This window comes from Glycine soja, chromosome 5, assembly GCF_004193775.1.
Source record: "Glycine soja cultivar W05 chromosome 5, ASM419377v2, whole genome shotgun sequence".
In the NCBI taxonomy this organism is placed as follows: domain Eukaryota; kingdom Viridiplantae; phylum Streptophyta; class Magnoliopsida; order Fabales; family Fabaceae; genus Glycine; species Glycine soja.
In genome coordinates, this window is record NC_041006.1 from 1,527,751 (window position 1) to 1,554,388 (window position 26,638).

Below are 26,638 nucleotides of genomic sequence, written 5' to 3' on the forward strand. Positions count from 1 at the left end.
TAGCTAAGAGAACTGGGTCGAGACCATTCATTCAATAGAAATTCAGTATAGTATATATCTAATCAATATCATATTACACACTAACTCTTATTCTTGTTCAATGCTTACCTGTGAGCTAAATTTCTATGACTGCATCACTGATGCCAACCACAGCTTCAGGCTAAAATGTCTCCACATCAGATTCAAATTCAACACTCAAATGCTTATAAGTTTTCTTAGAGCACATATGTATGTATCTCTACCTCACAACATGGTACTCAAAATGGCTATGTTCTGGAACTCGCAATTGGTCGAGTCGAAGGCTCGGCTAGGAAGCCATTAGGGATGAGGTGAGGTTGCTCAGCACTTCCAGAAGTAGCCAACAAGTCAGAGAGTGCTACCTGAAGAGAGAAAACTTTCTCTTTTAGCTGAGCATTCTGTTGGTGGATTTGTTGGTTACATTCCAACAAGTAAATGATCTTTTGGGACAGTTGATGGTTTAATGTCTGCAGATTGTCCACATGGTACTGCAGGACTTCAATTTGTTGCTTCTTTCGCATCCGCGACCTTCGAGCGGATTCTCTGTTGGAGAACATCCTCTTCTTCTTTCTGTCATCAAGGAGAGCCTTTGCTTCGTCAGAATTGTTGTTGTTGTTGTTGTTTGATGATATGTTGGGAGAGGGTTTATGGAGTGGGATTTGAATTGGGTTGTTGCTGTTGCTAGGAAGCTGAAATTGGGAGCAGTAAAATGGAGTATGATGCAAACAATGAGGTGGATCCATGTGGTTCAAATTATGGCCTTCACCAGCTTCCACGTTCAAGAGGTTTGTTGAGGTAAAGATAGGTTTCTGGGTTGGAGAATGATAGTGAAGGCGCTGTGTTAAGGAAGCATAAGGTGCTACATGGAGTTCATCATCTTCATTGCATTCCATTTCTCAATTTTTCATGTGAGTGAGAGAGAGAGATGGAACTAATGGACTTACAGGTTTTAAAAAGATTGGATAGTTAATGCATAATGCAGATAGAGCACAAGTAGGTAAGGGTGTTTCTGGGCATTTAAGTTGGCTTTATGTATTTATAGATGTGCTAAGTTCCGTAGATCATCTTGATTCTGCATACTAGGAAAGTTAAGATTACAATGTGATCAAGATTAATAACAAACAATGGTTAGATAACCTTTTACTCAGCAAAATGGTGGGAAATAATTGACAGAGACAAGAAAATTGAGAAGCAAGGTGGTTTAATAGCTAGGAAGGCAATGCCATTGACTTTTTACTAAATATGCCTAAAACATGGTAGAAAGCAAGAAATTCAGTGATTCTCTATCCTGAATAAGAACCAGGGGATTAAATCATGCCACATAAGTGCATAGCCGCATACCCAATTTAGTAAAATGCTGGCTAGGTGACTCTATCTACAGTTCTTTTTTTCTATTTCTGGTCTTAATTATGTAATCTACCCAAGAATAAATGGCAATGCGCGTTAACTTTAACTACATCTATTTCAAGCTAAAATTTAAAAACTGAAGAAAAGTTCACTTACCTTAATGAATAATATATATTAGAATTGGTGATATTTAAGGACATCTCCAAAATTGAAAACACTGTTTAGAGTAACTTCACGCTTTAAACAGTGTTTTTTTCATCCCTATTGATTTCGCTTTAAACAATGTCTTCCACTTTCCCTGGTGGGCGATGACAATAAGACATTGGCTTACAAGGTTAATACGTATATAAAAAGTATTTTTCACTTGCAATTGCAAAGGGCTTTTCTTCCCTATTCATTTCGCTTCTATAGCGGAGATGCTAATTAAAAGTCTAATATTGCCTATGATAAATTTCGATAAGGATTCCCATCCGTAGGAAATCACCAGCTTTTGCCACCATTGTCATGTGGAGTTTCAAATCAGTAAATTTCCAGCGTCATATGTGCTGTGCATCTTCAACTCGCACGTCTGTTTCTTATCAAAATCTATAACACGTTTTGATCTGACTGAAATTAATTTTGGTACACATTTTAATCAACTATAAATTCATTAATCTAAAGGAGAAAGTGCGTCGTCTGGCAAAAGACAAAAACTTAATGGAACAGGAAAGTTTCGGGTGTTGTTAGTGCATTGCAAACCAGGCTTCTTCATATGTTTGTTATTGCTCAATGTTATCAGATAAAACCAAGGGTAACATCATATGCTATATACATGAGAAAAAAGCGACTTAAAACTTGCTTATCTACTGTTATTATTCCTATTGAGTTCATTTTATTCTTTTCTTGTAAATCAAATTAATAGATTAAGAAAACCATATCAAAAACTATCACATAGAGAAAAGTTATATATCAAATTATATATTAATAAGTGGTTGATTTAGACTTGATTTTCTTAAGTAAAATCTCCAATTCGAATCTCATGGATGAAAAAAATTCAATTAGGAGGAGAGAACCTCATTAGAGGTAGTTAATCAGATTTTTCAGATATTATTGACAAAGATCCTTTATACAAATAACATAATTACAAAAAAATTAATTTGCATAGGCGTGTGTGACAATAATCACCTACATTAAGTGCATGCTTTCTTTTATGTTGGAATATTATTTTTGAATCCAAAATTGATTTTACATAAATTTTTATGTGTTTAATTTCACGTTGAAAAAAACTCAATTAATTTTGGATCTAGAATTGATTCTGAAATGAAACAATATTGTTTGACAAAAAAATCATTTAAAAACAATTTTCTGAACACACAAAAGTGAGAATGAAGTGAATACTGCCCCTAACAAATGAATCTTCGGCAAGAAACTCAACAAGAACACCCTTAAGAAAGGAAAGAATACCTACATTTCTATCAATCAAAATAATATTTTCCGTAACAAATATCAAATTTCAAGCAACTATCATTGTTGCATTTTCAGGCAACTACACCAAATTTGAGTTTGTACGTAACTAGAATTACAATTAAGAAAGTCACAAAGAAAATGCTAATTATATCAGAAAGTGGCCGAGGCATTGTTATGGAAATCTCATCGTGGTAATAAAAATCAAATAAAAATCTCATCCTGTGTAGTCCTTAACTATAAAAGGACACCATAAAGCTGAACCCTTGTTGTAAAAGCTTAGTACTGCAATAAAAAGTCTTAGAAAACACAGTCCAGCCAAACAAAGGTCCAGATAAGAAATTTCTTCCTAAGACAAAGAAAGCCAGCAGAGATTTTTTACTACGCGCTGAAAGGATAAGAGACCACAACAAAGTTGGCCATTGATTATTAACATGTGAAACTCAAAGTGCTAAATCATGCACAAAGAAACAATAATTTTTATCAAATTATTAACAGGTTCTAAGAAAAATTATAACAATCTTTTTTCTCTTAAACATGACCATGTCATGAGATGAGAGATGGCCCTAAACCTTGTACAGTATCACATTACTCATTATGTGTTTGGGCTGGTGTTCGCAAAATTAATTTCAAAATGAAGTGATTTACGCTTGTAAAACACCATCAAAAAGCTACTTAAAACTGCTTCTCAAAAATCAATTTCAGATTCAAAATCCAGAACCAAACACACGAAGTTACGAACATTTACCTAAAACGAACTTAAATGGTATTTCTACATCATTATAGATCATCGAATGTGAATGCAAACACACATTCAAAACATGAGAGGATATAAAATCCGTCAAAGGAACCAGCTAAGACTTTCACAGAATTCCAATCTGGCCGTAACCCAGAACGATACAAGATAGCAGCAGAGCAATCCACAAGAACAAGAACATGAAGAAATCACAACATAAACAGATTCCATGATGGAAAAATGAATCGTTTCTGTGATGTATCCCAAAAGTACAATTCGAAGAGAAGCATCATCCCAAAACTCAAATTTCGGAAAATCAACAAGCACAATTTTCTTCAGCAGCAAAAAAAAAAATCTATACTTTTTATACCCTATCACTGAAAGTAAGAAAAAAAAACTGACCCTAATAATAACACCATGATCATGATTATCACATAACAACAGATCTCTGCGCCTTCCTCCGCTCATAATCAGCATCATCAGTGGGGAACTCATAGCGACAAACGGGACACGTGTTTCTTATCCCCAACCACGGCACAATGCAGTCCTCATGGTAACGATGCGAACACGGCAACACCTTCACCCCTTCCCCAACGCCAAACTCGTCTTTACAAACCGCGCAAACGACGTCAGCTTCGGTCACAACCACCGACGGAAGATTCCTCACGACGGAGGCGGAGGCCGGAGGCTTCCCATTAAACGCATCGTCGTTGAATTGCCCGAGCATCATCTCGTAGTCCGCGGTGTAAACGAAATCCTCGTTGTCTCCGAAATAAGGCTCCGAATTTGGTCCTTCCAAATTGTTGGAGTTCAATAAAACTTGCCACTCCAAAATGCTGGCTTCTGATTCTGCTTCTTCTTCTTCTGCTGCTGCTGCTGCTGCTTCTGCTTCGATTCCGAGGTTAACGGAAACGGTGTCGTCGAGCATGCTGAGAACGTCTCTCTCGTCTATCACTTCCTCCCACTCGAAGTCATCGTAGTTGTTGTTGTTGTCTTCCAATTGAAGCGCGTCCCAGCAGAGAGGGATGCTCGCAACGTCGTCGTTTTCGTTGTAGTCTTCGTCGGAATGCGCGCAGAACCCCAGGACACCGTCGTCAATCCCCGCGTGCGAGTGAGAGTGTCCTCCGTCGGATTCGTCGGATCCGACGGAGAATCTCCGTCCGATGAAGAAGTCGTCGGCGGCGGGGAAACCTAAGTCGATTCCGTCGATGACGCCGAAAACGGCGTCGTTGGAGAGGGGATCGGTGAGTTGAGACTGCTCCACGCGCTGGTGGAAGAGATCCATGACGAAATTGATCTGGTTTTCGCGGTCGGTGAAGGAGAAAGTGTTTGTGGGGAATTCGGGGTCGAAATCAAAGTCCAAATCCCAATAAGGGAATGGAATTAGGGTTTGGTCGTCGTCGTCGGGGTCGGGGTCGGGGTCGCGGTGGTGGCGGAGGTAGGTGGTTACATCTGCCATTGATGGTTGGTTGGTTAGAAAGTGTGGTATGATGGAAAGTGTGGGGTTTGGGGCTATAACGGGTTGCTCTGTGGAATGACGGAAATGCCCCTGTCGCAATTCAATGTCCGTTCCTTGTCGCCTCTGGATTACGGGGAACCCACACACCGTTTCTTGTGCCCCAGAAAAAATATAAATAATTTTCGAGATCTTTTTATTCTGATTGTGTGTAAAAAATTATTATGCAAATAATAAGAGAATGTAAAAACATCATGCAAAATTTTCTATTAGCATTTGGTACGGAATAAATACTAGTGTTGGATATTGCAAGTACGTGTATTTGTTGGCCGATATTTAAATGGTCAATTTATTGTGGGAGCAGAGAAATGATGAATGAAAATTAATAAAAAAAAAAATGGAAGTACTCAAATAGCCAGGGAGGAAGATTTCCATTCCTTTCTTCCTTTCCCTTCACGGAACATTAAAAATTGTTTTATGGTTTTGCTTCTTTCATAAAAGAAAATAAATTTCAGCTGAAAAGGAATGGGATATTATTAAAAAGCTTTACGATCCATAAAAGCTTGCCACGTTATGGTTTCACTTTATTGTTTCTTAATTCATACTTTTACTTCAAATTATTTTTTAAAATTAATTACTCGCACTTCATTTTTTATATTATAAAATGTAATTACACCAGGAAAAATATAAAGTTGGTTTAGTGATAAATGAAAATAAAAAAAGAAGAAATTATGAGTTTAAATTTTAATAACAAAAACTAACAATACTAACCTCTATGAATAAAAAAATCAAGAGAAAAAATATTATTAAAAGTAGTGAATCTATATTTTTTAAGCAAAATTTAGTTATCAAATAAATTTGACATATACTTCACTCATTAAATTGTAAAAAAAAAAAATTGTAATGTATTGTTCATTGTGTTATCTTTCTCTTAATAACAAGTACTTTACTATTCAGCACTTATTTTTATATTGTTTAACAAATCAACTTCTTAATTTTATTTTTTCTCTTATGGTAACATTTTTCTGCAGAGATTTCGATTTTAATTACTTAAAAAATTTATATTAAAATTTTCCTTTTTTTCAACTCAAATTTTTCCTGCTCAACAAGACGTTCGGTTTGTAAAAATAACAAAAAACAACACGTTCGGTGTTCAATGGACTCAAGTGACTTTGGTATGGGTCATCGCTAAACTAGTATAGTGGACTGAAATGCGGCCTTTACTTCCTGCATTCCAAGAATTGCTTCTTGCACCCCCAAAATTTTGAATATCTCCATGTTGCCCTTACCTTATTATAACTTCCTGTCTCGCCTTCTATCCCCTAAGTCAATGGACTCCTTCACACCCCTTATTACACAGTAGCTTATCCGGAAATTAATAGAGTACACTATAGGAACAACAATTTTAACAAGGATTTGGAGTGTGAATGTGATAAAAACAAGGATTAAATGGATTGTTTGTTATTTAACAGCTCACTCCGGAGATTGACAAATATAGCAACTCTTGATTTATCAAATGTAGCAGTTTTTTTTTCCTTTTTTTTACAGCCAAAATAATTTTATTAAATAAGAGCAAGGTTTGCGCACAAAGTGCGTCAAACTAAGCCAAAACAGGATTTACAAAAGATATATCGGACAAAACCGATAATAGAACTCACCTAGCTTGATACAATGTTATTCCCACCCAAAACCTTATGTCAAAACATGGATATACAAAAGAAAACCACCTAAAGCATGATTTATTTCACACAAACTCCCTTCCTAGCACAAATTAAATTCTTCCATATTACTCCCTCCATTCCGTTTTAGAGAAAAAAATTATTCCAAATTATAGGTCTTTTACAAAACCAATGTTGCATTAAGTTTTTTTTTATTAAAAAAACTACTCTTAATCAATACTACTCCATGCATTAATAATATTTTTTTCAATTCTTGGAATTTGTCTTTCCTAAACCATTTCTCTCTCTGTTCAAAGCCTTTTTTTTTATTCTTCAAGCCAGCAATTAGGTGAAGATGAAAGGATGTAACATGAGCAATTATTATGGGAATCTGTTACACTTAATGGGAGTATTGTGCAGTAGTATGAGTAGTTATTAAAAAGATAAAGGGTATATTAGGAAGTTGCATAATATTCAATATGAAATTTGAAAAATTAATTATATTACTTAATACTTATGTCATAACATTAAACTGTCATATAGACCTATTATTCTAAAAAAGTCGCGCCTTTGGTTGTTGGCACTCTCCATTCACCTAACATATTTATTTTATCATTAAAAGTATCTATTAATTTTATTAATGATTAATATCAGTCAAAAAATCTTATTAGTGACTTTAGTGAAATCTTTATTTTTCAGCATATTTTTAATCCATAATACTACGTCTTGAGATTTTAGTTAAAGAGATTAAACTCAACATCACTCAGCTCAATAACATTGATGTGAGATATTCACCCACTTTTTTTGTCATGCTGTAAAGGAGATTTACAACATCAAGTTCCAGAACCACCAGATGCTCTTACAAGATAACAGAAAAAATTGCCTAATCTAGCCGTCTTATTTACCCTTTTTATGGATCTAATCTGGAACATATATTTTTTAATCTGGAATTACCAATCCGGATTGCAAAAATTTATATTCCGAAACACGCAGTCCGAACAAATGTAAATAACACTTCCTCACTCTATTTTAGTTCTTCCTCGCTCTTAACTGTGATGTAATTTTCTTTTATTCATTTCATGTAATTTGAAGTTCTAACTTCTAAGTCGTACCTTTCGATTTATACTAACCAAGGTCTCCTCGCATAACGAATGAATCAAAAATTGTTCTAGGTCGTATTATTCCAACCCAAAAGTTGATTTTACCCCATGGAAAGCTCAACCCCTTGTAGTTCGCCTAATTTGTGGGCTTTACCCCATGTTTGAGCCCACAAAGCCATATCCTATTCGATACATCTCAGCTATTGTTAATCTTGTTGCCACCAACTCTACTCCCCCGTTTACTCTTCTCGTTTCAAAAATATTATGTTCAAATTTAATGTCTATAAATTAAGAAATACAACTATTTCATTAATATAAAATATTTTTATATCCTAACTAAAATGCCTTTGCTAATTAATGGTAGTTAAGAGAAAGAAGGGAAAATATTACTAAAAGAAAAGGATAACAGCTGGAAGGAAAAGGAGGTGATACAAAACACGTAATTATTAAGTTAGAATAATAGTTAGTAAATATATGAGTAAGCCTTAAATTTGTAAGGATTTGGGTGGATGTAATTTTTTATTTTAAATTTTCAAAAATAAATTTCAAAATAAAATGAAGTCAATTTTTTTTAAATGAATGAAGTCAAGTTGATGCTAAAGTAATTCAAGCATACCAATGCCTTAGTGCGAGACCTAGGTCACCCCACGGGCATCTTGGATAAAGGAACACAACAGGAATAAAACTTGACTTATGGGCCACGAGAAGGTAAAGGAAGAAAGCTGAAATCTTGGCCAATAAATCTACATAGTAAACAACATGGAAGCCCGTGAAATAAATATGAGATGTTGCTTCCCAGCACATAAATGATATGTAGAGAGGGAACAACAACATATAAGTTCTTCAAAATTTATGAAAATTGATGCTTGGAATTAGGATTATAAATGGTTTTGACAATTTAGTAAGAGGTACTAGTACGGAGTAATAATTTACTTAACGTATATATATGGGTTAGCTTCTTAGTATTTGTTAAAGATTTAATTATTTATTTGATCCTACAACTAAAAGAAATTAAAACAATATATTTAAGAATTAAAAAAGCTTAAAAATATATTATCAATAGAGAACATTTTTAAATATAGAAAGTAAAAGAATTTTTTTTATAATTATAAAAATCAAATGAATAATTAAATTTTTATTACATTAATAATTATTCTGTCTTAAAAATATTAAATAATCCTGTTAAGTCCACGTGTATGGGAAATATAGACAAGTAAAAAGGGAACATTGTCATTGTGAAAGTGATGTGACAACCACGAACATTTGGTCTGCTTTGAACTTAAAGAGTTTGTGAACAAGTATGAATAAACTTATCGAGCGACAACTAGGCAGAAATAAATGTAATAATTAAGGTTCCTAATATGATTTGACCTAAATGTTTGGTATGAGTAAGAACCTAAACACTATACTATAATTCAAGTTACACGTGAAGAAATGGGAATTTAAATGTTAAGAAATGCAAAGTTTTACAACGTATGCATCGTTCTTGTTTTTGTTTTCTTTTAATTTTTTATATTTCCCCTTTATTTAGAATATTTGGTTTAACGCACCAATTGACCCTTTTTGTGTGGATAAAGGGCACCTATGACAGGCCAAATTAATGCATGCCTCTCCTAACTAACATGGCAATATACCTTTAGGATGTGTTTAGGAAACTAACAAATAAAATACTATTTGAAAGTTAAAATTTAATTGAAAACTGAAATGTTGAAAGTTGAAAAATAGATACATTCAATTATTAAATTAAAAAAAAATAGTGAAATTAGTTGTTAAACTAGTTAACAAGTGTTCTCCACATGATCTATGATCTCTCAAGGTGTGCACCGTTTTCATCCTCATACACCTCTTATATTGATGCCATTAAAGCTCTCATTGCCAAAGCCTAGAAAATCACCCTTCAACACACTCTTGTGAAGGAAATGCTTGCGCGAACTGCCCGGCGAACAAAGGTTATTTAGGAGATGGGTTAACTCATTTGATTTGTGTGGATGCTATAGGCACCATATTTAGTCGTTTGTGTTAGTTTTTTTTGTTTGTTTTCAATGTATTTCTTTATGATAAAAAAAAACTAGTTAATAAGTTTAAAATGACATAAATGGATTTTGTATTTAATTAATTACTTTAATAATGAAATTTTTATCATCACCAAATTTGTGATGTCATTCATTTCTTAAACATTTGTACTATTAGTTATATTTTTCTTTTGTTATCATGTTATTGACTTATTAATTTTTGAAAAAAAAACTTGACTATTGACTACTTAGTTACATTTTGAATAAATTAAATACTGTACTATAATTATAACATTATTACTCGCTAATCGTAATGGTCAAACCAAAACACTTGTATCGAAGTACCCTCTAATCTCGGTTAAAATGAGACTAGGCTTAAAGCTGTATATATGGTCGCTCCTTGCTCAGAACCCCAAGAATGAGATACAACTGTAAGTCTATACCAACTACCTTTATTATTTTATTCTATGCTCCTATGCATATTCAACACAGACTACCACAAAGCGCGCCCTAACTTATTTCTCCTATCCCCACTCGATTTCAGTTAATTTTTAAAACTTAAGTTAAGATCACTGTTTAATTATAGAATATTAATAAATATGAACAAACCTTAGGTACATGTTTGTTAGGTAAATGAGCTAAAATGCGTTTTCAAAGTACTGGCAAAGATCGAAAAAGGTAAATGAAGTAGTAGTTTCATAGGAACTGGAGCATCATGGAAGAAGGACCAAACAAGTTTTCCTCGTTTGCATGCATGACGGCCGACAAGCACTGAACAACTCGTATCTTCCATTTCACGCGATCATACACCTTTTTCTTCCAACACTTTGACTTCACTCCCGCAAACAAAACCTTTTTCAACAACATTGTTCTCGCTACTATCGCTAATTAATTACTTTTCCCAAGCAAAGACTGTGAAACCCTCAACATTAAATACTAATAATAAAAATATTCATTCTTTAATTAAATTGTTCATAAAGCACCAAGAGCTAGAAGCTTTGACATGGGTTAAAATTTGGACCCCTATAAAGAAAGACCCACTTCTCTTTCTCACGATTCCTCTCCTCTTTTTGTTCAACGACATACCCTTACCACACTTATTTGTTATTCCCTTCGCAATAATGGTGTCGGCAAGGTCCACCACCACCTTTCTCCTAGTTTTCATTTTGCTTCCTCTAAGATTCTCCAGCGCACACACCCAACACCAAGAAGGTTCACTAACTTTTCACTTTCCCCGTCTCTTTTGTTCCTAATTAATGTTGTGTTGTGTTCAATCATGCAATTTCCCTCACCTTTGTGTTTGTTGCAAAAATTTCCTTAACCTTTTGTTAAACTTTATATTGTTCAGGTAAGAAGACACTGGTGGTAGCAAAACTTGAAACACCAAGATGTCCAGTGAACGTAGAGGTAAGAATATACACGTGTCCCCATATATATATATACATTAATACATTAATTTATTTGCGACACATGTATATGTTATACTTATATATGAAATCATTCAAAAATTTGTCTTCAGCAGATTTATCATGGTGTTCCTGCAGTTGCTGAGACAAATCAAGGAATAAGATTTCTTCCAGGAAGGAAGATGATGTCTAGAGGAGTACTCTCGAAGTTGAATGTGGTAGAGTCCGAGAATGGAACTAATATGGCAAAGGGCTTAACCACCAAATGGAAAGCGCTTTGTTTGATTGGAAACTGCAACCGTGAAAAAGGGAAAAGAATTTTGGGTCTGAAACATAAAGACAGTAAAAGGAGCAATGGGCGTTCTACGAGAGTGAAGATGTCTGGTTTGGTGCCTCTGAATGCTGATTATTATGTTCCAAGACCTCACCCACCCAAGAATAACTGATTCACGTACAAAGTTTTAAGCATATATATGTAGTTTGCTTTCGCTTGGTTAGTTAGTTTTTACGTACTTCTAACCATTTCCTTTGTATTTGTTCAGTTTTGTAGTGCTTACGTACTGTTTAGGATAGTCACAAAAGAACAGGTAATTATACTTGTACGTAAACTGAGACTTTAAACTGTGAACTCAGCTACTGTTCAAAGAGAGTTCTCTACGATTTGTTTTTTTTAAAGAAGAACTCTACGTACCGTTTATATTAAGATCTCATTTAAATGTTATTAATAAAATTCATTGTAATTCTGTAATATTTTTTAAATCCTCCATATAATTTAAGTCGAGTGAACTCATTTAAGGGGATAAAATTCTCCTGTATCTATTTTCTCAGCTCACATAGCTTAAATCCAAGATTATATTAAAGGAAAGCTAAGCTTCTTACCACTTGGAACTACAGACATTATTTTCTTTTTTAATTTTGATTATACACACATTATGCAAGGGAACTAGTTATATTAATTTTAACGTTATTAAATAATTTCAATAAATATATTTGAAAACGGCAATAATTTCATCACTAGATTAAAAATTACCATATTTTATAAATTATATTTATAAAATTTGACATTGATTGAAAATTATTTAATTTAATATGTCAAAATTAAAACCATGTATATTTCTAAAAAAATGAAAATAAAAATTATTTATATTAATACCAAAATTTGTCAAGATTTAACATAAATAATTCATATAATAAATAGTTATAAAAACATCTCTAATAAGAATGCAGATCTGTTTAATTTTTTTTTCATTTGAACATATGACATAATGTTACTTATATAAATAATTATTTCTTAACAAATTTATATCATAAATAACATATTTTTTAATTATTATAAGATTTGCAAAATTAAGTTACATATTCACTTTAATAATTTTAGTATTTTAATAAATTTTTATATAAAATACTTAAATTTATGTGAAATTGTAAGATGGACAGAATTATGATGCTATAATTGGTCAATTGAATTAACAAAAATCAAATATTATCTAGGTTAAGAATTGACTTAATTTACATTAGGGCAAGTTAAATTGGGTCTTGGGCCCATTCCCGAGAGTGTACTCGAGATAATGATGAATTGGTTCAGAGCCAAGTGTTGGACTTAGCCGACGCTGTCGTCTTCACCGTATAAGAACTATCGCCTGGTTCTGAACAGTGTGTGATTCGGATTCCGACGAGGATGTCGTCGTTGGGTTCCCCGAAGAAGCGGCTGAGATCCCAAACAGCAGAAGAGAATAAGGAAGAGGTCGTTTGTTGCGGGATTTGCTACGCTGAGCGTGGGGTTTCGATTACAGGGGAAATCGATTGCTGCAGCCACCACTTCTGCTTCGTTTGCATCATGGAATAGGCCCAATTTTCCGCCAAAGGTTCTCCTACGTTCGCTGGCTCCCTATGCATGGCGTCTTTTCTTCCTCCAGGGACGTTAAGGTCCCTCATCGTGACCATGTTCTTTTCATCTCTCTCCATAACTCAGCTTAAGTTGTATCAACTGAAATTGAAATCTAAATTAACATCTTTGCGGATGATAAAGTGCTTTGCCCACACTAACTACTCGGCAACATTGTTAGAGTTGGTGGAATTTTGTTAAATTGAAGGGAATTTATTTAATGTGATTTTAGAACAATCAGATTACTCATAGGCACAAATTGTAGTATATAAAGCATCATTGTGTAACGGAGATAGATTAATTTTAGGACACATACATGAATTCATCCCAAAATTCATGAAAACTGAAGGAGAAGAGAAACCATTGTGTTTGTGAGAGAGAACTGTCCAACCTAACAAGCATAAGTGTGTGTTTGTGTGTGAAAATTGTGTAACTAGAAGGTAGTTTTTGTAACTGACCAGGTGACAATATGAACATCTCGGCTACCTATTAAAACTGAGGACTCAACCCATAATGGACTACTCAAAGTAATACCCAATTACAATATTCATAAAACTACTCATTAACTAGAATAACAATTATGGTCAAAGCATGTGTTGATCAACAATCTAAAACACATAAGCTTTAATGTTGTAGAAATGATATTCGATATGGATTAGATCATAGATCTTACATGCCCCCACTTCTCGTAAGACTAATGAATATGGAAAAGCATAAATAATTTAGAGAAATATGCTATGTAAGAATGTTCCCAGCATCTGATAATGCTATAAGAAATATGGTAATAAAGTCAAATCAGCTCATACTTCTATCTCATAAGAATGAAATTAGAAAAAAAAATTAAGGTTATGCAAGTGGATTTGTAACTCCTCTGTAAAAAATATTGGTGCCTGTGTATCCGAGGTGCTCTACAGTTTGGGTCATAGATCTTGTGCTTTGAATACATATTTTATCATAGTATGTAGATAATTGATTGTCAAAATGAAAATTACATGATCCAATCCCTTGAATGGATATTGTGTTGGGGGGGGGGGGGGGGTGTTGATGATAAATGACCTACTTAACTCAGTTGTTAGAGTATTGCTTTCATACAGCTGTTTTTTGCAGCATGATGCTCACTCCGAGTTTGAAAATCCTTAATTATTCTCTTTGACAAATAGGTACTTAGTATCAAAATGTTTTGTATGAGAAGAGCTATTATTTTGAGAGAAATGCATAATAGTAGTATTTTAATTATTGATTAATGCTAATTCACATTAACTAAGGTCAACAGAGTGTGGAGGGTTCCTGATGCTGGATCGGAGAGGAGATGAATGATTGGAAAGATGTGCTTCACAATCAATAGAGAGCTGTTCTTGAAGTTCACAATCAGTTAGCTATTAAAATTTAAACCCCTAATATTAAACCTTAATTGGAAACAAATCCTATTCTTGAAATTGATACTACCTCCTTTCCTTTTTATAGGAAACTAGTGATGGTATATTTTACACTATAACCTATTTCTTATAAAAAGGAACGGGAGGTAGTATAATCTTAGCTTTATAAAGTGACTTGAATAAGAAAGAAAAAAAAAGCTTAAAATACACTAATAAAATATTACGTTCCACTGATGCCATGTTGTGTTGCGTATGTACTCAAACATGAAATTTGGGAGGGATATTGCCCCACTGTCCTTATACATCATTCCACCCCCGTGTACTTTTTGTTTGTGGCTGTGAAATGCCCACCAAAAGTTGGTTGTTCATATCAATTTTTTTGTAGAATTTAATTTTGTTGCATTATCAATTTTAGATTATCTAATAAGTAGTAATGTGTTGCCTTGTCATTTAATGAGTTAAACATTTCATATTGTCGAACTCATTAAATGATGTCACAAGTAGTAACATATAATTGGATGATGATATAAAACTTATTTAGACCTACAGGGTATCAAACTTAAAAGAAATCATAATTCTCTTAATTTATAAATTAGTTTTCGCTGGTGATCCAATGAGTTTAAAGAATGGAAGAGCTAATATGATAGCAACACGAACATACATGCCCAAGATAGCAGTGTTAGCTGGCCCAAGAGACACACCAGCAAACCAGCACATTTCAAAGACTATGTATAATGGGTACCTAGCAATTCCAGAATAGCTAGTGTGTTTGTTAGCTACAGGACAAAGTTTGTTAGTAATGGAATAGTTGGTTAGTAGTGTGGTAGTGGAGCACAAATTCTGTTAGCAGTAAATTGGTGTTGTGCTTGTAATCCCCGCAGTCTATATAATCATGAGGAACATCAATAATAAAATCAGTGAAAATTTCAGTAAACTTACATATTTTAGAAGGAGGCCACCTTGACCTCGAATCCAAGGCATTATCCGAAACTCTCTTTTCCTCTGCTCGTATCATAATATTTATGTAGTATATGCATTAATGTTAATATGCAAATGATATCTTATGTTTTGTAGGTTTATCATCCTCATGGAAATATGGCAACTGGTCCGGCTGATTCTTATACTGAAACCAAATGTGGTGTTTGTCATGCTGGAACAGATGAGCATCTTCTACTACTTTGTGATCTATGTGATACTGCTTCGCACACATACTGTGTTGGCCTGGGCTATACTGTTTCTGATGGTGATTGGTTTTGTCACGATTGTGCTATTTCCCGGGAGACCAATATCAATGAAGAATCAGACCAACAAAAATTTTGCGCCAACAGCTGAGCCAAGTGTAACCATCAATATCTTTGATATTGTGAGGGAAACAGGCAGCCGGGTGGTTAATAGACCAAGGGCATCTCCTTTACAACAGAACCTGTCATCTCCTGTTATTCCTTTACCTGATAGGTTAAGTTACTTAAGTAGATTAAAAGGAAAAGGTCCTGTCACAGGTGTCTGTAATATGCAGCGGAATGTAAAGGTTTTTCGTGAAAATTGGAATGCTTTGAGAAGTGGTTCATTTCAGTTCCGTTGCAATTCATTTCAACCTGGAAGCACAGTTAGTCAAAAACAAGATTCTAGTTCCTTATCACATCACAAATTGGATGGTTTGCATTCTATGGCTTCCACGAGCCTTCAACAATCCACTGTCCAAGGTGGTCCTTCTAACAAAATGTTGAATGAGAGAGTCTTTAAAGATGCTGACAAGGCATGGAAAATGATGGACAGGGCAAAGAGGATACAACGCCTCATCATAGAACAGGCAGCATTCTACAGGGAGTAGATAAACCCTCATGCAGTGGAGGAGCTAGAAAAATATCATTGGCACATTATATCTTCTCCGAACAGAAAGATCAACATTTCAAAGCATTAGTCTTGAGGAACACTAAAATGGAGAAGCAGTGTGACTATTCTAGTCTCAACCAGAATTTGGAAAATCGCTCTACTCTAAATTTGGAAGAGAAAAAGCAAAGTAGGGTTACATGTGAGGGACCATACTACTCACTCAAAAGGATATTGTGAACGTCCATTGTTATCAAATTTCTTTTTTTCCTTCATATCTACATGATCATTGTAGGCTGAAATATTTATAGGTGTTTTGTGTACCCTTTTTACAATCCAAACCTGATCTTTAATTAGGTTGAGTGTGTGTCTAGTTCAGCTTATTTTGGAGAAATAATAGGTTATTTTTGTCAATGTCTGGAGAAAACTTTTGAAAAATAACAATTGTTTTCTTAAAACCATTTCCAAACATGCATCAAATGCATTAGGTTTGCATTCAACATTTAGCATATCAACCTTATATCATATTTCTGTTCATTCGATGCGAGGTGGAGAGACAGAGTGCACCTCTATGCCAGGCACAAATTCTATCCCTCATTACAAAAAGTGTTCATGATAAATTTCTAATGTTGTTTTTCCTGTATGTATGTTGTAAGCTGTTAAACAGGTTGCATGTAAATTCCAAATGGTAACTGTTACTTGAATGAAAGTAATTTCACTTCAAGCTATTATCTTGATGCAGGTGTTGATACCTTCAAGGTAGTTGCAAGGCAGGCCACTCATACCATCTTGGCTACTTGCAGTTCTGATCAGCAAAAGTCTAGTACATCCTCCTCTAGCTCAGTATGCAGCCATGCCGACAATACTCCTCAGTTTCAGAAATCTACTTTAATGCCTAATTGTTGCAGGCAATGCTTTTATGACTTTGTAAACAATGTTGTCAACTCTACCATATTGGAGAAAGTGGGTTGCGCTTGATCTACATTATTTTTTTTTTCTTTGGAGAGTGCATCATGTATTTCTTTTGCTGTGATTATTGTTCTCATGCACCTACTCTGTAAAAAATGTTACTTCGTGGCCCAGGTAACTGCATTGTAAAATTTATGTCGTAGGTAGGGGATAGCAGTGTAATGTAATCTATTTATTTTTCACCTGAAGGGAATAGTTGAGGATATAAATGGAAAATTAGAGTATTTTGTTTACTGATTCTTCAAGATTGCACAATGATCATCATTCAAAGCCAATACATGGAAGAAACATAACCTTTGCACTATGTAAGTGTGTCACTTGTTTGGGTACAGTCGTACAGCGAAAAAGCAAAACGCTATAGCTATACAGTTGTCTCCAATGAGTGTGTGGCCTCACATTACGTCACGAATCATCAAAGCACTGAAACATCAGGATTCAGGAGGGTGCTACAATTGACATGAACTCTCTCTCCACCAAACGCTATAGCTATACAGTTTGCAACCTCTTTACTTATGGATAGTTTTTTTTATCTCCAATTATCTTCATAATAACGTGATGCAATGATAGTTATTGCAGCGGTTTAGTCGATACGAAACGTTATCTAAATTGGTTCAGGACTCCACTTATAAAAGTAGCAGTTTTAATGGCCCAGTCCATAGAAAATTTGAGCAGCACATGCACAATTGGAGAAGAGATTGCTAGAGGAAATAAAGCTGATGCTGGCGCGAAGTTAATTTCTAATTTAAACTTATACTGTCCCAGTGTCCTCCAATTATTTGTTGGTTCATCCTTAAATTCTTTTTCATATAACAGCGCACAATACGAGCTGCATAGTTTCTCCTGTGTGTAACATCATTGTTTATTTTGTAAAAAAATAAAATAAAATTGTTAGCCTTGCGTGGTTTGTAGTTGCAAAATAAGAAAAGGAGATAAGATAGAAAATTATTTAAATATAGGAATTAAAAATAAATAAGAGGTATAAATATATTCATCAAAAGTATACGTCATTAAAGAAATCTATGGAATTAAATTTGTTGATTGTGAATCATCCGTATAGAAAGATAAGTTATTTAAAATCTGACTTGTGAGAAAAGCTAATAGTATTTTTAAAGAAATAAATTATCTCACCATGACAAGTAGTAGAAACTTTTTTATATATTATATTAGTGATTAGTAATAGAGTTTAATTTTTATGTATCACAGTAAAATTATATACTATCATCCAATTAGAGATCATTATTTAAATTACTTTAAACTAATTATTTTAAAAGTTAATAAAGTTATTATAATATAAATGATGGATTATAATTGAATCAGGGTAATTTTTTCCTTTGCAGTAATAGTTTAACTTTATTTGGTAGTTTATTTGAAAATGATAATAGTATAAAATGAAATAAGAAGGGTAATATATGAAAAGTGGTGCGAATAGGAAAAGGAGAGATTAAAGTAAATGCAATGGATGGTGAGGCCCATAGGGGGTGGTAGTACTAGTGTAGTTTGTGTTCCAGATTGATTATAGTCTGTGGCAGGGTGGATGGAGACACTTGTCCTACCAAAGCTAAACGACAAAGAGAGAGGGGGCACGTGAGATGTGAAGGAAAGAAAGAAAGAACTTCTTGGATCGCTTTCAGATTTGAATGACCCATAAACGACAGGTCGCAGTTGAGAAAGGAGAGCACATGCCCCCACTAAGTTTTTGCCTTTTATTTGGAGGGGCTTTTTTGATGGGTGCATTTGTGGGTCCCTTACCCACCCCCACGTGACACCCTCACGAGAAAGAAAGCGACACACACATAGATAGAGAGACCGCACCGCCATCCCATCCCATCCCATCCCGTCCCATCCCATCCCATCCCATCCACCACCTCCTCTTCCTCCACTCCACCAAACCACGTGCTTTCATGTACCCTTTCTTTTCTTTTCTTTTCTTTTCTTTTCCTCCTCCATTTTTTCTTCCTCTATTAAATCCCAATTTTCTTCATCCAAACCCATAAGCATAACATATTCCTTCTTCTTCTTTTTTCTTTCTTTTCTTTGACATCCAATACATCCATCAATTATCAATCACTTAGCTGTTTCATACCAAAATCACAACTTAATGAAACTTTATTATTAGTTATGGCCATGGTTTAATAATTTTCTCTTTAAGTGATCCACTTGTCTATTTTGATTTTTTTTTTCTCCCTTGATCAATCTCTTCTTCGCTATCGTTAAACACCCAATAAATTACTAGTTCATCAAATAAAGAACCGAAACACTTTGTTAAGGAATTTTTTTATCACTTTTAATAATTTTACAGGCTTGAAGTTGAATAAAGTGAGTTTAAGTTAAAAAATTAAAAAAAAAATGTATTAGAAGTCAATTATCAATTATAATAGAATAATAGCATGTGACTTACTAAAAGGTTAGGGATTAGGAAAGGGTAAAGTGGGACATTGAAGGCTAAGGTGGTAACAGAAGGGCAAAGAGGTCGTAACGATACTTAACGGCGGTTAAGGAGGAATGACGACGTGAAGGTTGAACTGGGCGCCGAATGTCGCAACATAAAAGTGGCGAAGGAAAATTAGAAATAGAAAGAGAAATGGTCCCCACCGCACGCGGGGTAGACCAACGGCAGGGGATGATCGCACGTGACTTACTGCTTCCTCACGTGCTCTGTGCACCATGCTCCCGTATTTGTAACAACAAACTACCCCCTCCCTTGCATTTGATTGCATGTAGCATATAATAATATTGAATTCATAATTTTATGTAGGAGTACAAATTATTTTAAAATAAATTACATTAATACTTTCTATTTTTTTCAGATTGTACACAATATCTTTCTCTAATATTATAAAATAAAAATAAAAATATAATTTACTTGTATAGTCCCATATAAGTTTTTTTTAATCTATCCTAATTTCATTTTACTTTATAAGTTTTTAATAATCTATATTAATTGTTAACACTCAAATTTTACTTCGCAATTGAGCTGTGGAGGATTTAGCACAATAGTTGTGAGCTAAGATGAGATTCGATTAACTTTTATTTACCCTCTTTCACTTACCCTCTTTCATTTATAGCTTTTAACCTTTATTTTAATGCAAATATTCTTCCTTCTTCATCTTCTTTCTTCTTTTTTGTTCACCTACATTAAACACTCTTTGAAGAAACTTAGGAACCTATAAGGGACAAATTTTCCTTCTAGGCATAAATTGTTTGATAATTATTTAGGATTGTGTTGAAGTAAAATTGAACAAAAAGGCTAACAAATTACATTTTTATGTAACAAGATTAGTATAATGAATTTTGTGGACCTTGTTACTCAAATTCATTCTTGTGTTAATTTTTTTTTTAAAAAAAAAACGTAACATGTCTAGTTATATTTGATAACTAGCTATATGGATGAGAATATGACTAAAGTTCAGTCATCTAAGTAGATATCATCATATCTTGGACGAATGATAAAGGACTTGGATCTATAAGCCTGTTGATATGGAAATTTAAATAAAAAATACTATTATCAGATAATCATGTTTTAAAAAATTAACCTCCTATTCATCAAGGGAAAAAAAATTCTCAAAAGAGAAACCCTTTAATTACACCTCTCATCCATGATTCAATAAAAGCAAACGTTGAACATAAACACGTTTGAATGAAAACTCAATCCTCACACAAACTTTCATACCACTCTCACAAAGAAGAGAGAAACCCTAGACTCTCACAAAGGTAGTAGTTGCTCTAACTCATTTAAGATTCATTTGATTCCCAAATATTCGAGATAAAATTGAATTCATAATTTTACGTAGGAGTACAAATTATTTAGAATAAATTACATAATACTCTCTGATATTTTTTTCAGACTGTAATAAACATTTAAAGATAAATTTGGGTAATAAACATTTAAAGATTTAATTAAAATGACACTCCGTTTTATCACATCTTCTCACATTAATCAATAGGATTAGCTCGGTTTCTAATATATAAATTTTATGATGACATAAGAATACAAAAGAAAATAATAGAAAGGGCTGAAATTTGATCACACAAGGTAAAATTTTATGTTTATGAAAAAATACAAAAGAAAATAATAGAAAGGGATGAAATTTTCATGAGAGTGAAATCTGGTGATGACGTACACTTGCACCACAAGAGCTAAAGTAGAAGTAGTTGAAGAGTCACTACATGATGCCAATACTAATGCATAGTCAGGAGAAATTGAATGGCTTTGAAGATTGTACAAACTACAAAGTAAATCAAGATTCCCACTCATTTGTGATGCTTGACGTACGATCGAAGAAAAGTATAAAACAATTAGGAAATTTGATTTAAATGCACCCGTCCATTATGAATATGACTTAAATAATTTTTAAGAAGAAGGAGAATAAGGTTTTCAAGCTAAGAGAGTTCCAACAAGTGATCAGGACGATGTGGTAAATTTATCTTGTAAATTGTATTAAAAGTATGTATAGTGTTAAATTTTATGGAAGTATTATCTCATTATTGAATTTTCTATAATTTTAATGTTTTAATATGTTATTTTAAATATTATCACATACCGAATACTCTTAGATAAACCGATGTGACTTATGCGATTATTTGTTTCTCATAAAAGATATAATGATATATGCTATCTTTATAAATATAAATAAAAATAAGGGCCAAAAACAGCCAGTTAATTTGTCTTTAATTTATCCAAATATTTTTTAAAATTTTGGAATAATGGTTTATGTCTAGTATATCATTAGTCTTTTTACTAATTAGTTAAAGTATTTTATGCATTTTTAGTTTAGATCCCGTATCGTGATAACCAGCTTTTAGCTTTTACATTATTGAATTTGACACATGCTTTCCCTATGGTTTCAAATTGTTGTAGTGGGACAATTTATATTTTTAGTCATTTTCCTTAAAAAAAGAAGAAAAAGAAATACAATATAGTATGACGTATGAGTGAGAGAGAGAGATAAAAGGATTAAGTTTATTAATTAACGTAAAATATGGTGGAGCCAGTAACGATGATGGAAGAGTTGGCCACGTGAAGAGAGAAAGTATGCTTGCATTTTAATCACGTGATGGGGTGCGGATTATCCGGAAAAATCGACACGTGTGCATTCAATTACGACGTGCAGAAACCCGATATGGTATTCTAATGATCCATATCGGTTGCCTTAAGGCATAAACATATAGTCACAGCTAATTACAAGTTATTTGTTAATTAAAATATACATTTAACTTGTGATTCAAAAAACACACAAAAGAGAAAATGAAAAGGCTTTAGAAGTGTGCTTCGTCTTGCAATCTGTAATTAGATTATTAGCAAGAATGTCTCTATTAGGATCATGACTTGTCCAGAGACTATTAAAAAGAGTGGAGCTAGCTAGGGGGATGAATTGTTAATAATTATATAACATCCAAATTAAAATGGATTTGTTAACTGATCCCTAAATTGATTCCTTAACAGAGGAATGTCACTACCTTCTTAGCCAGCACATAGCATAAATATAAACCTATTTTTTGACCAAAAATAAGCAAAGCAATATGTATACTATTAAATGTATTTATCTTAATAATATTTGCGTAAAACCATATTTTTATGCATAAAAATATATTTAGTATCTAGACATTTATTCATACATATATAGGTATATAAGGGTTTGTTAACTTTACATTTGCCTTCCTAATTTATTCCTTCTATAAATTAGTAAATTTTATATATATATATATATATATATATATATATATATATATATATATATATATATATATATATATATATATATATATATTAAGTTTTATTATGAAATTAGGTATTATATGAAACTTATTAAGTAATGCGATTTTTTTAAAATACCCTTCAAGAATCTCTAATTTTACAAAATAATATTTCCTTTAATCCTTTTAATTAGGGTAAAATGATATTAAAAAATATTTTTTTGAAAGGCTAAATATATGTTTGAAATTTACTAATTTGTATGGGACACATAACATCATGACTAAATATTCATTTGTTTGTACCAAAAATACGTTTGATGGCCCATACAACATTGAGAATTAATTAAAAAGTTTATTCTTAAGTCATGACTAAATATCAAATACTTTTAAGAGTATATATATATATATATATAATCAAAAGTGATTGTAACTAATCAATTCGGTCAAAGATCAATGCCAACTTTATAATAGTTCCGAAAGATATGACTGACACTATAAAAACAACAGTGGTCAATGGATTTATTTAAATGAGTCCTCGTTTTCATTGTGAGGCACCCTTTCAGATAGCCTTATTTTAAGGTTTTAGAAAGAGAAGCGCTCTGCATAGAAAAAATCTTTGTAAACTCTTCTTTCAATTTAAATAAATCTAAAGTTTCTTTTCACATCTCTTTGACTGATCCTGTACGACTTTGACGTCGCTTCAGTTTCTTTTCTTTTTTCACCTCACAGATCCTGTGCGATTCTGTCGCCGTTTTTGTTTGTTTAATAATTTTGTTTTGCTTTTAATTTATCTTGCTTACTGCTTTCTTTTATACTTTGAACACTACATACTGCATTCATATATCATATATATATATATATATATATATAAGAGTGAATTAATTTCATATTATATAAGGATATACTTTAATTTTATTGTATTTTTTGGGTTGGAAGGATATGGGGCCCTTTAATTTTATTCTATGACTACACTTAATTTGTTTTTTTAATGAATGTAAATCAATCAATACGAGATTATTTTAATTTAATTAAGATCTTATTCTAATTTAGAATATACAATTGGCATACATCAAGAATAATTTTTTAATGTAAAAAATATCTATGCTCTTTAACAAAATGAAATATGCACAACTTATAGTTTAAATTTAGATATCTTGTGAGACGATGTTTCAATTTTCAATACTTAAAAGATATATTTTTGTTTTTACAAACAAAATCGATCTATCTCATTATATATTTATTTTTTCTGGTGTACGTTTTCTTCTACTACATATAACTATTTATCTTTTGTGTGTTTCCGCATCCACTTAAATATGAAAAACACATCTAATGATTGAGATCTTTATACATAATATTATATAAAAAGCAAATGAATTAACTTGAAAAAGTGCATTGCACTATAGAATTAGAGTGTCACGTTCTTGGTTGTATATTTTATTAATGCTTTCAATTGTTTAAAAGTACGATTGTGTAATTCATTATCTAATAAGTATATTATATAGCTAGAGCATAGTTTAAATGGTAGTATTTTATTCTCTGTATGAAAAAGTTCTGGCTATTTAATAGGGCTTAATTGATCTTTTACATTTTATTTTTCATTTCTTCATATGTTTAATAGAATACCACGAAAACAATTATTGTAACCAGTCAGACCCCGATGCCGATAAGGAGCTTCAAGCAATTCTTTTGTGATATTCTCTTTCAAATTTTAATTTTATGTTCAGGAATGAGCACAGGTTTGCGACTCCGTGCATGAACCTGGTACGCTGTCTTTATGCATCAGAATCATTAATTTCTTATTTTAACCTCACTTTTAATAAAACTCCGTTTGGCTATACTATACGTAATACGTGGTATATGACTATTTTATATGGCTATATATAGTAATTAGCTATAAGAATGGATTAAGTGATAAGTCATTTGATGATAATCTATGACTTAGCTTATATTTGATTATCCGTTTAGATCATATAAAGTCTACTTCAATAAATATGTTAAGATTTTTTTTTTAAAAAGTTTATTTAATTAAAAGGATTAGGTTTTAGGTTATTAACATATCGTACAAATTTAATAGACTAGCTGCGTTAAGTGAACTTAATGACATATATAAATGTATAATTATGTGTTATATGCATGACGTAGGATCAGAATTAATAAGGCTATAAATTTGCATATCTCTAGTTTTGTTAAATTTTGAGATTAAAAATCATTCAATTTAATTTCATTAGTTTTTTTAACAAGGGAAAAGAGTACTTAATTTCTTTAAACTTTACTTCTTTTGTAAATAGATGCTAGCCCTAAAATTTAATTTTATCACAATTGATCCTTAACTTTATCCCGTTTACAAATACCATGTACTTTAATTTCGCTTCAATTGGTCTTTAAAGTTTAAACTTTACCATTTTTACAAATAAATACCTTAAACATTAATTGAATTCTAATTTATTCTTAAAATATATCCATTTTACAAATAGTTGTTTTCTATCATGTTAAGATCAATTAAATTATTCATCTAAAATATCAATAATGCATTAGTCTTTTTCTTCTTTTGTTACATTTGATTTCTTCAAATAGCAAAATATAATAAAAATATGAATTTAGAAAAAGAAATTAAAAGATTTTTTTTATTCTAATACTTTTATCAAGTTTTAATGTGTTGGAAAAGTGATTTATAAAAATAAAACTAGTAAATGACTAGGATTTAAGATAAATAAATAATTGAGAGTAGTTTAACCTGAATTTGATATGTGTGACTATTTTTATAAATGGGTTGAATTGTAAAGATTAATTGAGATGAAGTTGAAATTAAGATGTCTATTTAAAAGAAACAGCAAAATTTAAGGATTATGTGTAATAAAATTAAAAGTTATGATATCTATTTACTAGCTAAACAAATAAAGTTTAAGGATTAGTTAGGATAAATTAAGTTTAGGTGTCATATTTGAAAAATAAATAAAGTCCAAGGATGTCTGTTAGGGTATCCGACTTAATGGACATTATTTAAAAACCATAGAATTTAAATAAATAAAAAGGTTAAGAAATAAAATAAATAAAAATTAAAATATCTAGTTTTATCAAACATTCATCAAGATACTCATTACAAATAGTGGATATATGTTAATTGATAACAATAACAATGAAATTTTTTATATATACTACACTCTTATAAAATAATATTTTGAAATATGTTTAATCTTTCTTCTTTATGTGAAAATTAAAAATTCATGTGTCTATATTTTAAAATAATTCATCAAAAGTCTTAAGATTTATAACATTTTTATTATTAAAAATTAATTAAAATATATAAATTCGTAGTTGGTTTTTAATTTAAACGTTCATTGACTTTTGTTATAAGATCTTTATGATTATTCCTCAACCTCAACCTTTTTGTTTCTCAATAATACCTTTCTTAATTAGATGAAGACAAAAAAAATTATATATTTAATGGGTTTTCATTATCTTCTAATGAACAAACACTAAAATATGTTAATTTAAATTTATATCATCTTATTTAATTATTTAATAGACTAACTTAATTTTATAATATAAAATAAAACTACTAATATAATTATCTTATAAGACAAATGTAATACAAAATTTCAACCTAATCAATTTAAGAACTTGTTATATAACAATTATAACATTGTGCAAATCAACTTTTGTTTGTATTTGCACACGAAAACAAATTTGCATATACTTCTGTCCCTT

At 32.0% G+C, this 26,638-nt stretch overlaps 4 protein-coding genes across 5 annotated transcripts; 2 read left to right on the forward strand and 2 right to left on the reverse strand.

Moving 5' to 3' along the window:
* Positions 1 to 86: 86 nt before the first annotated feature.
* On the reverse strand, positions 87 to 961 carry LOC114411432 (basic leucine zipper 43). Its single transcript, XM_028375120.1, has one exon. It carries the CDS (start codon positions 909 to 911, stop codon positions 267 to 269), a length of 645 nt encoding a protein of 214 aa, XP_028230921.1. The 5' UTR covers positions 912 to 961; the 3' UTR covers positions 87 to 266.
* A 2,677-nt stretch (positions 962 to 3,638) lies between these two features.
* LOC114411770 (E3 ubiquitin-protein ligase CIP8-like) lies at positions 3,639 to 5,139 on the reverse strand. Its single transcript, XM_028375457.1, has one exon. The coding sequence runs from the start codon at positions 5,001 to 5,003 to the stop codon at positions 3,975 to 3,977; it is 1,029 nt and encodes a 342-aa protein (XP_028231258.1). The 5' UTR covers positions 5,004 to 5,139; the 3' UTR covers positions 3,639 to 3,974.
* Positions 5,140 to 10,819: 5,680 nt separating this feature from the next.
* On the forward strand, positions 10,820 to 11,911 carry LOC114411433. Of its 2 annotated transcripts, none has more exons than XM_028375121.1 (3): positions 10,820 to 10,982; positions 11,119 to 11,177; positions 11,290 to 11,911. In XM_028375121.1, exons 1-3 carry the CDS (start codon positions 10,892 to 10,894, stop codon positions 11,620 to 11,622), a joined length of 483 nt encoding a protein of 160 aa, XP_028230922.1. In that variant the 5' UTR covers positions 10,820 to 10,891; the 3' UTR covers positions 11,623 to 11,911. The 2 variants fall into 2 exon arrangements, with proteins under 2 accessions (XP_028230922.1, XP_028230923.1); XM_028375122.1 differs by having other exon boundaries at positions 11,293 to 11,910.
* Positions 11,912 to 12,721: 810 nt separating this feature from the next.
* Positions 12,722 to 17,469, forward strand: LOC114411771. Its single transcript, XM_028375458.1, has 2 exons — positions 12,722 to 13,102; positions 15,512 to 17,469. The coding sequence occupies exons 1-2, from the start codon at positions 13,071 to 13,073 to the stop codon at positions 16,266 to 16,268; spliced, it is 789 nt and encodes a 262-aa protein (XP_028231259.1). The 5' UTR covers positions 12,722 to 13,070; the 3' UTR covers positions 16,269 to 17,469.
* The last annotated feature ends 9,169 nt before the right edge of the window (positions 17,470 to 26,638 follow it).

What these genes read in the sequence shown, in the direction of transcription:
- LOC114411771 (XM_028375458.1), top strand. Translation starts at nt 13,071, where the DNA reads ATGGCGTCTTTTCTTCCTCCAGGGACGTTAAG. An exon ending in CTTCCTCCAGGGACGTTAAG is followed by an intron (nt 13,103 to 15,511) that starts GTCCCTCATCGT and finishes TATGTTTTGTAG; the next exon opens with GTTTATCATCCTCATGGAAA.
- LOC114411432 (XM_028375120.1), bottom strand. Translation starts at nt 911, where the DNA reads ATGGAATGCAATGAAGATGATGAACTCCATGTAGCACCTTATGCTTCC.
- LOC114411433 (XM_028375121.1), top strand. Translation starts at nt 10,892, where the DNA reads ATGGTGTCGGCAAGGTCCACCACCACCTTTCTCCTAGTTTTCATTTTG. An exon ending in ACACACCCAACACCAAGAAG is followed by an intron (nt 10,983 to 11,118) that starts GTTCACTAACTT and finishes TATATTGTTCAG; the next exon opens with GTAAGAAGACACTGGTGGTA. An exon ending in GATGTCCAGTGAACGTAGAG is followed by an intron (nt 11,178 to 11,289) that starts GTAAGAATATAC and finishes ATTTGTCTTCAG; the next exon opens with CAGATTTATCATGGTGTTCC.
- LOC114411770 (XM_028375457.1), bottom strand. Translation starts at nt 5,003, where the DNA reads ATGGCAGATGTAACCACCTACCTCCGCCACCACCGCGACCCCGACCCC.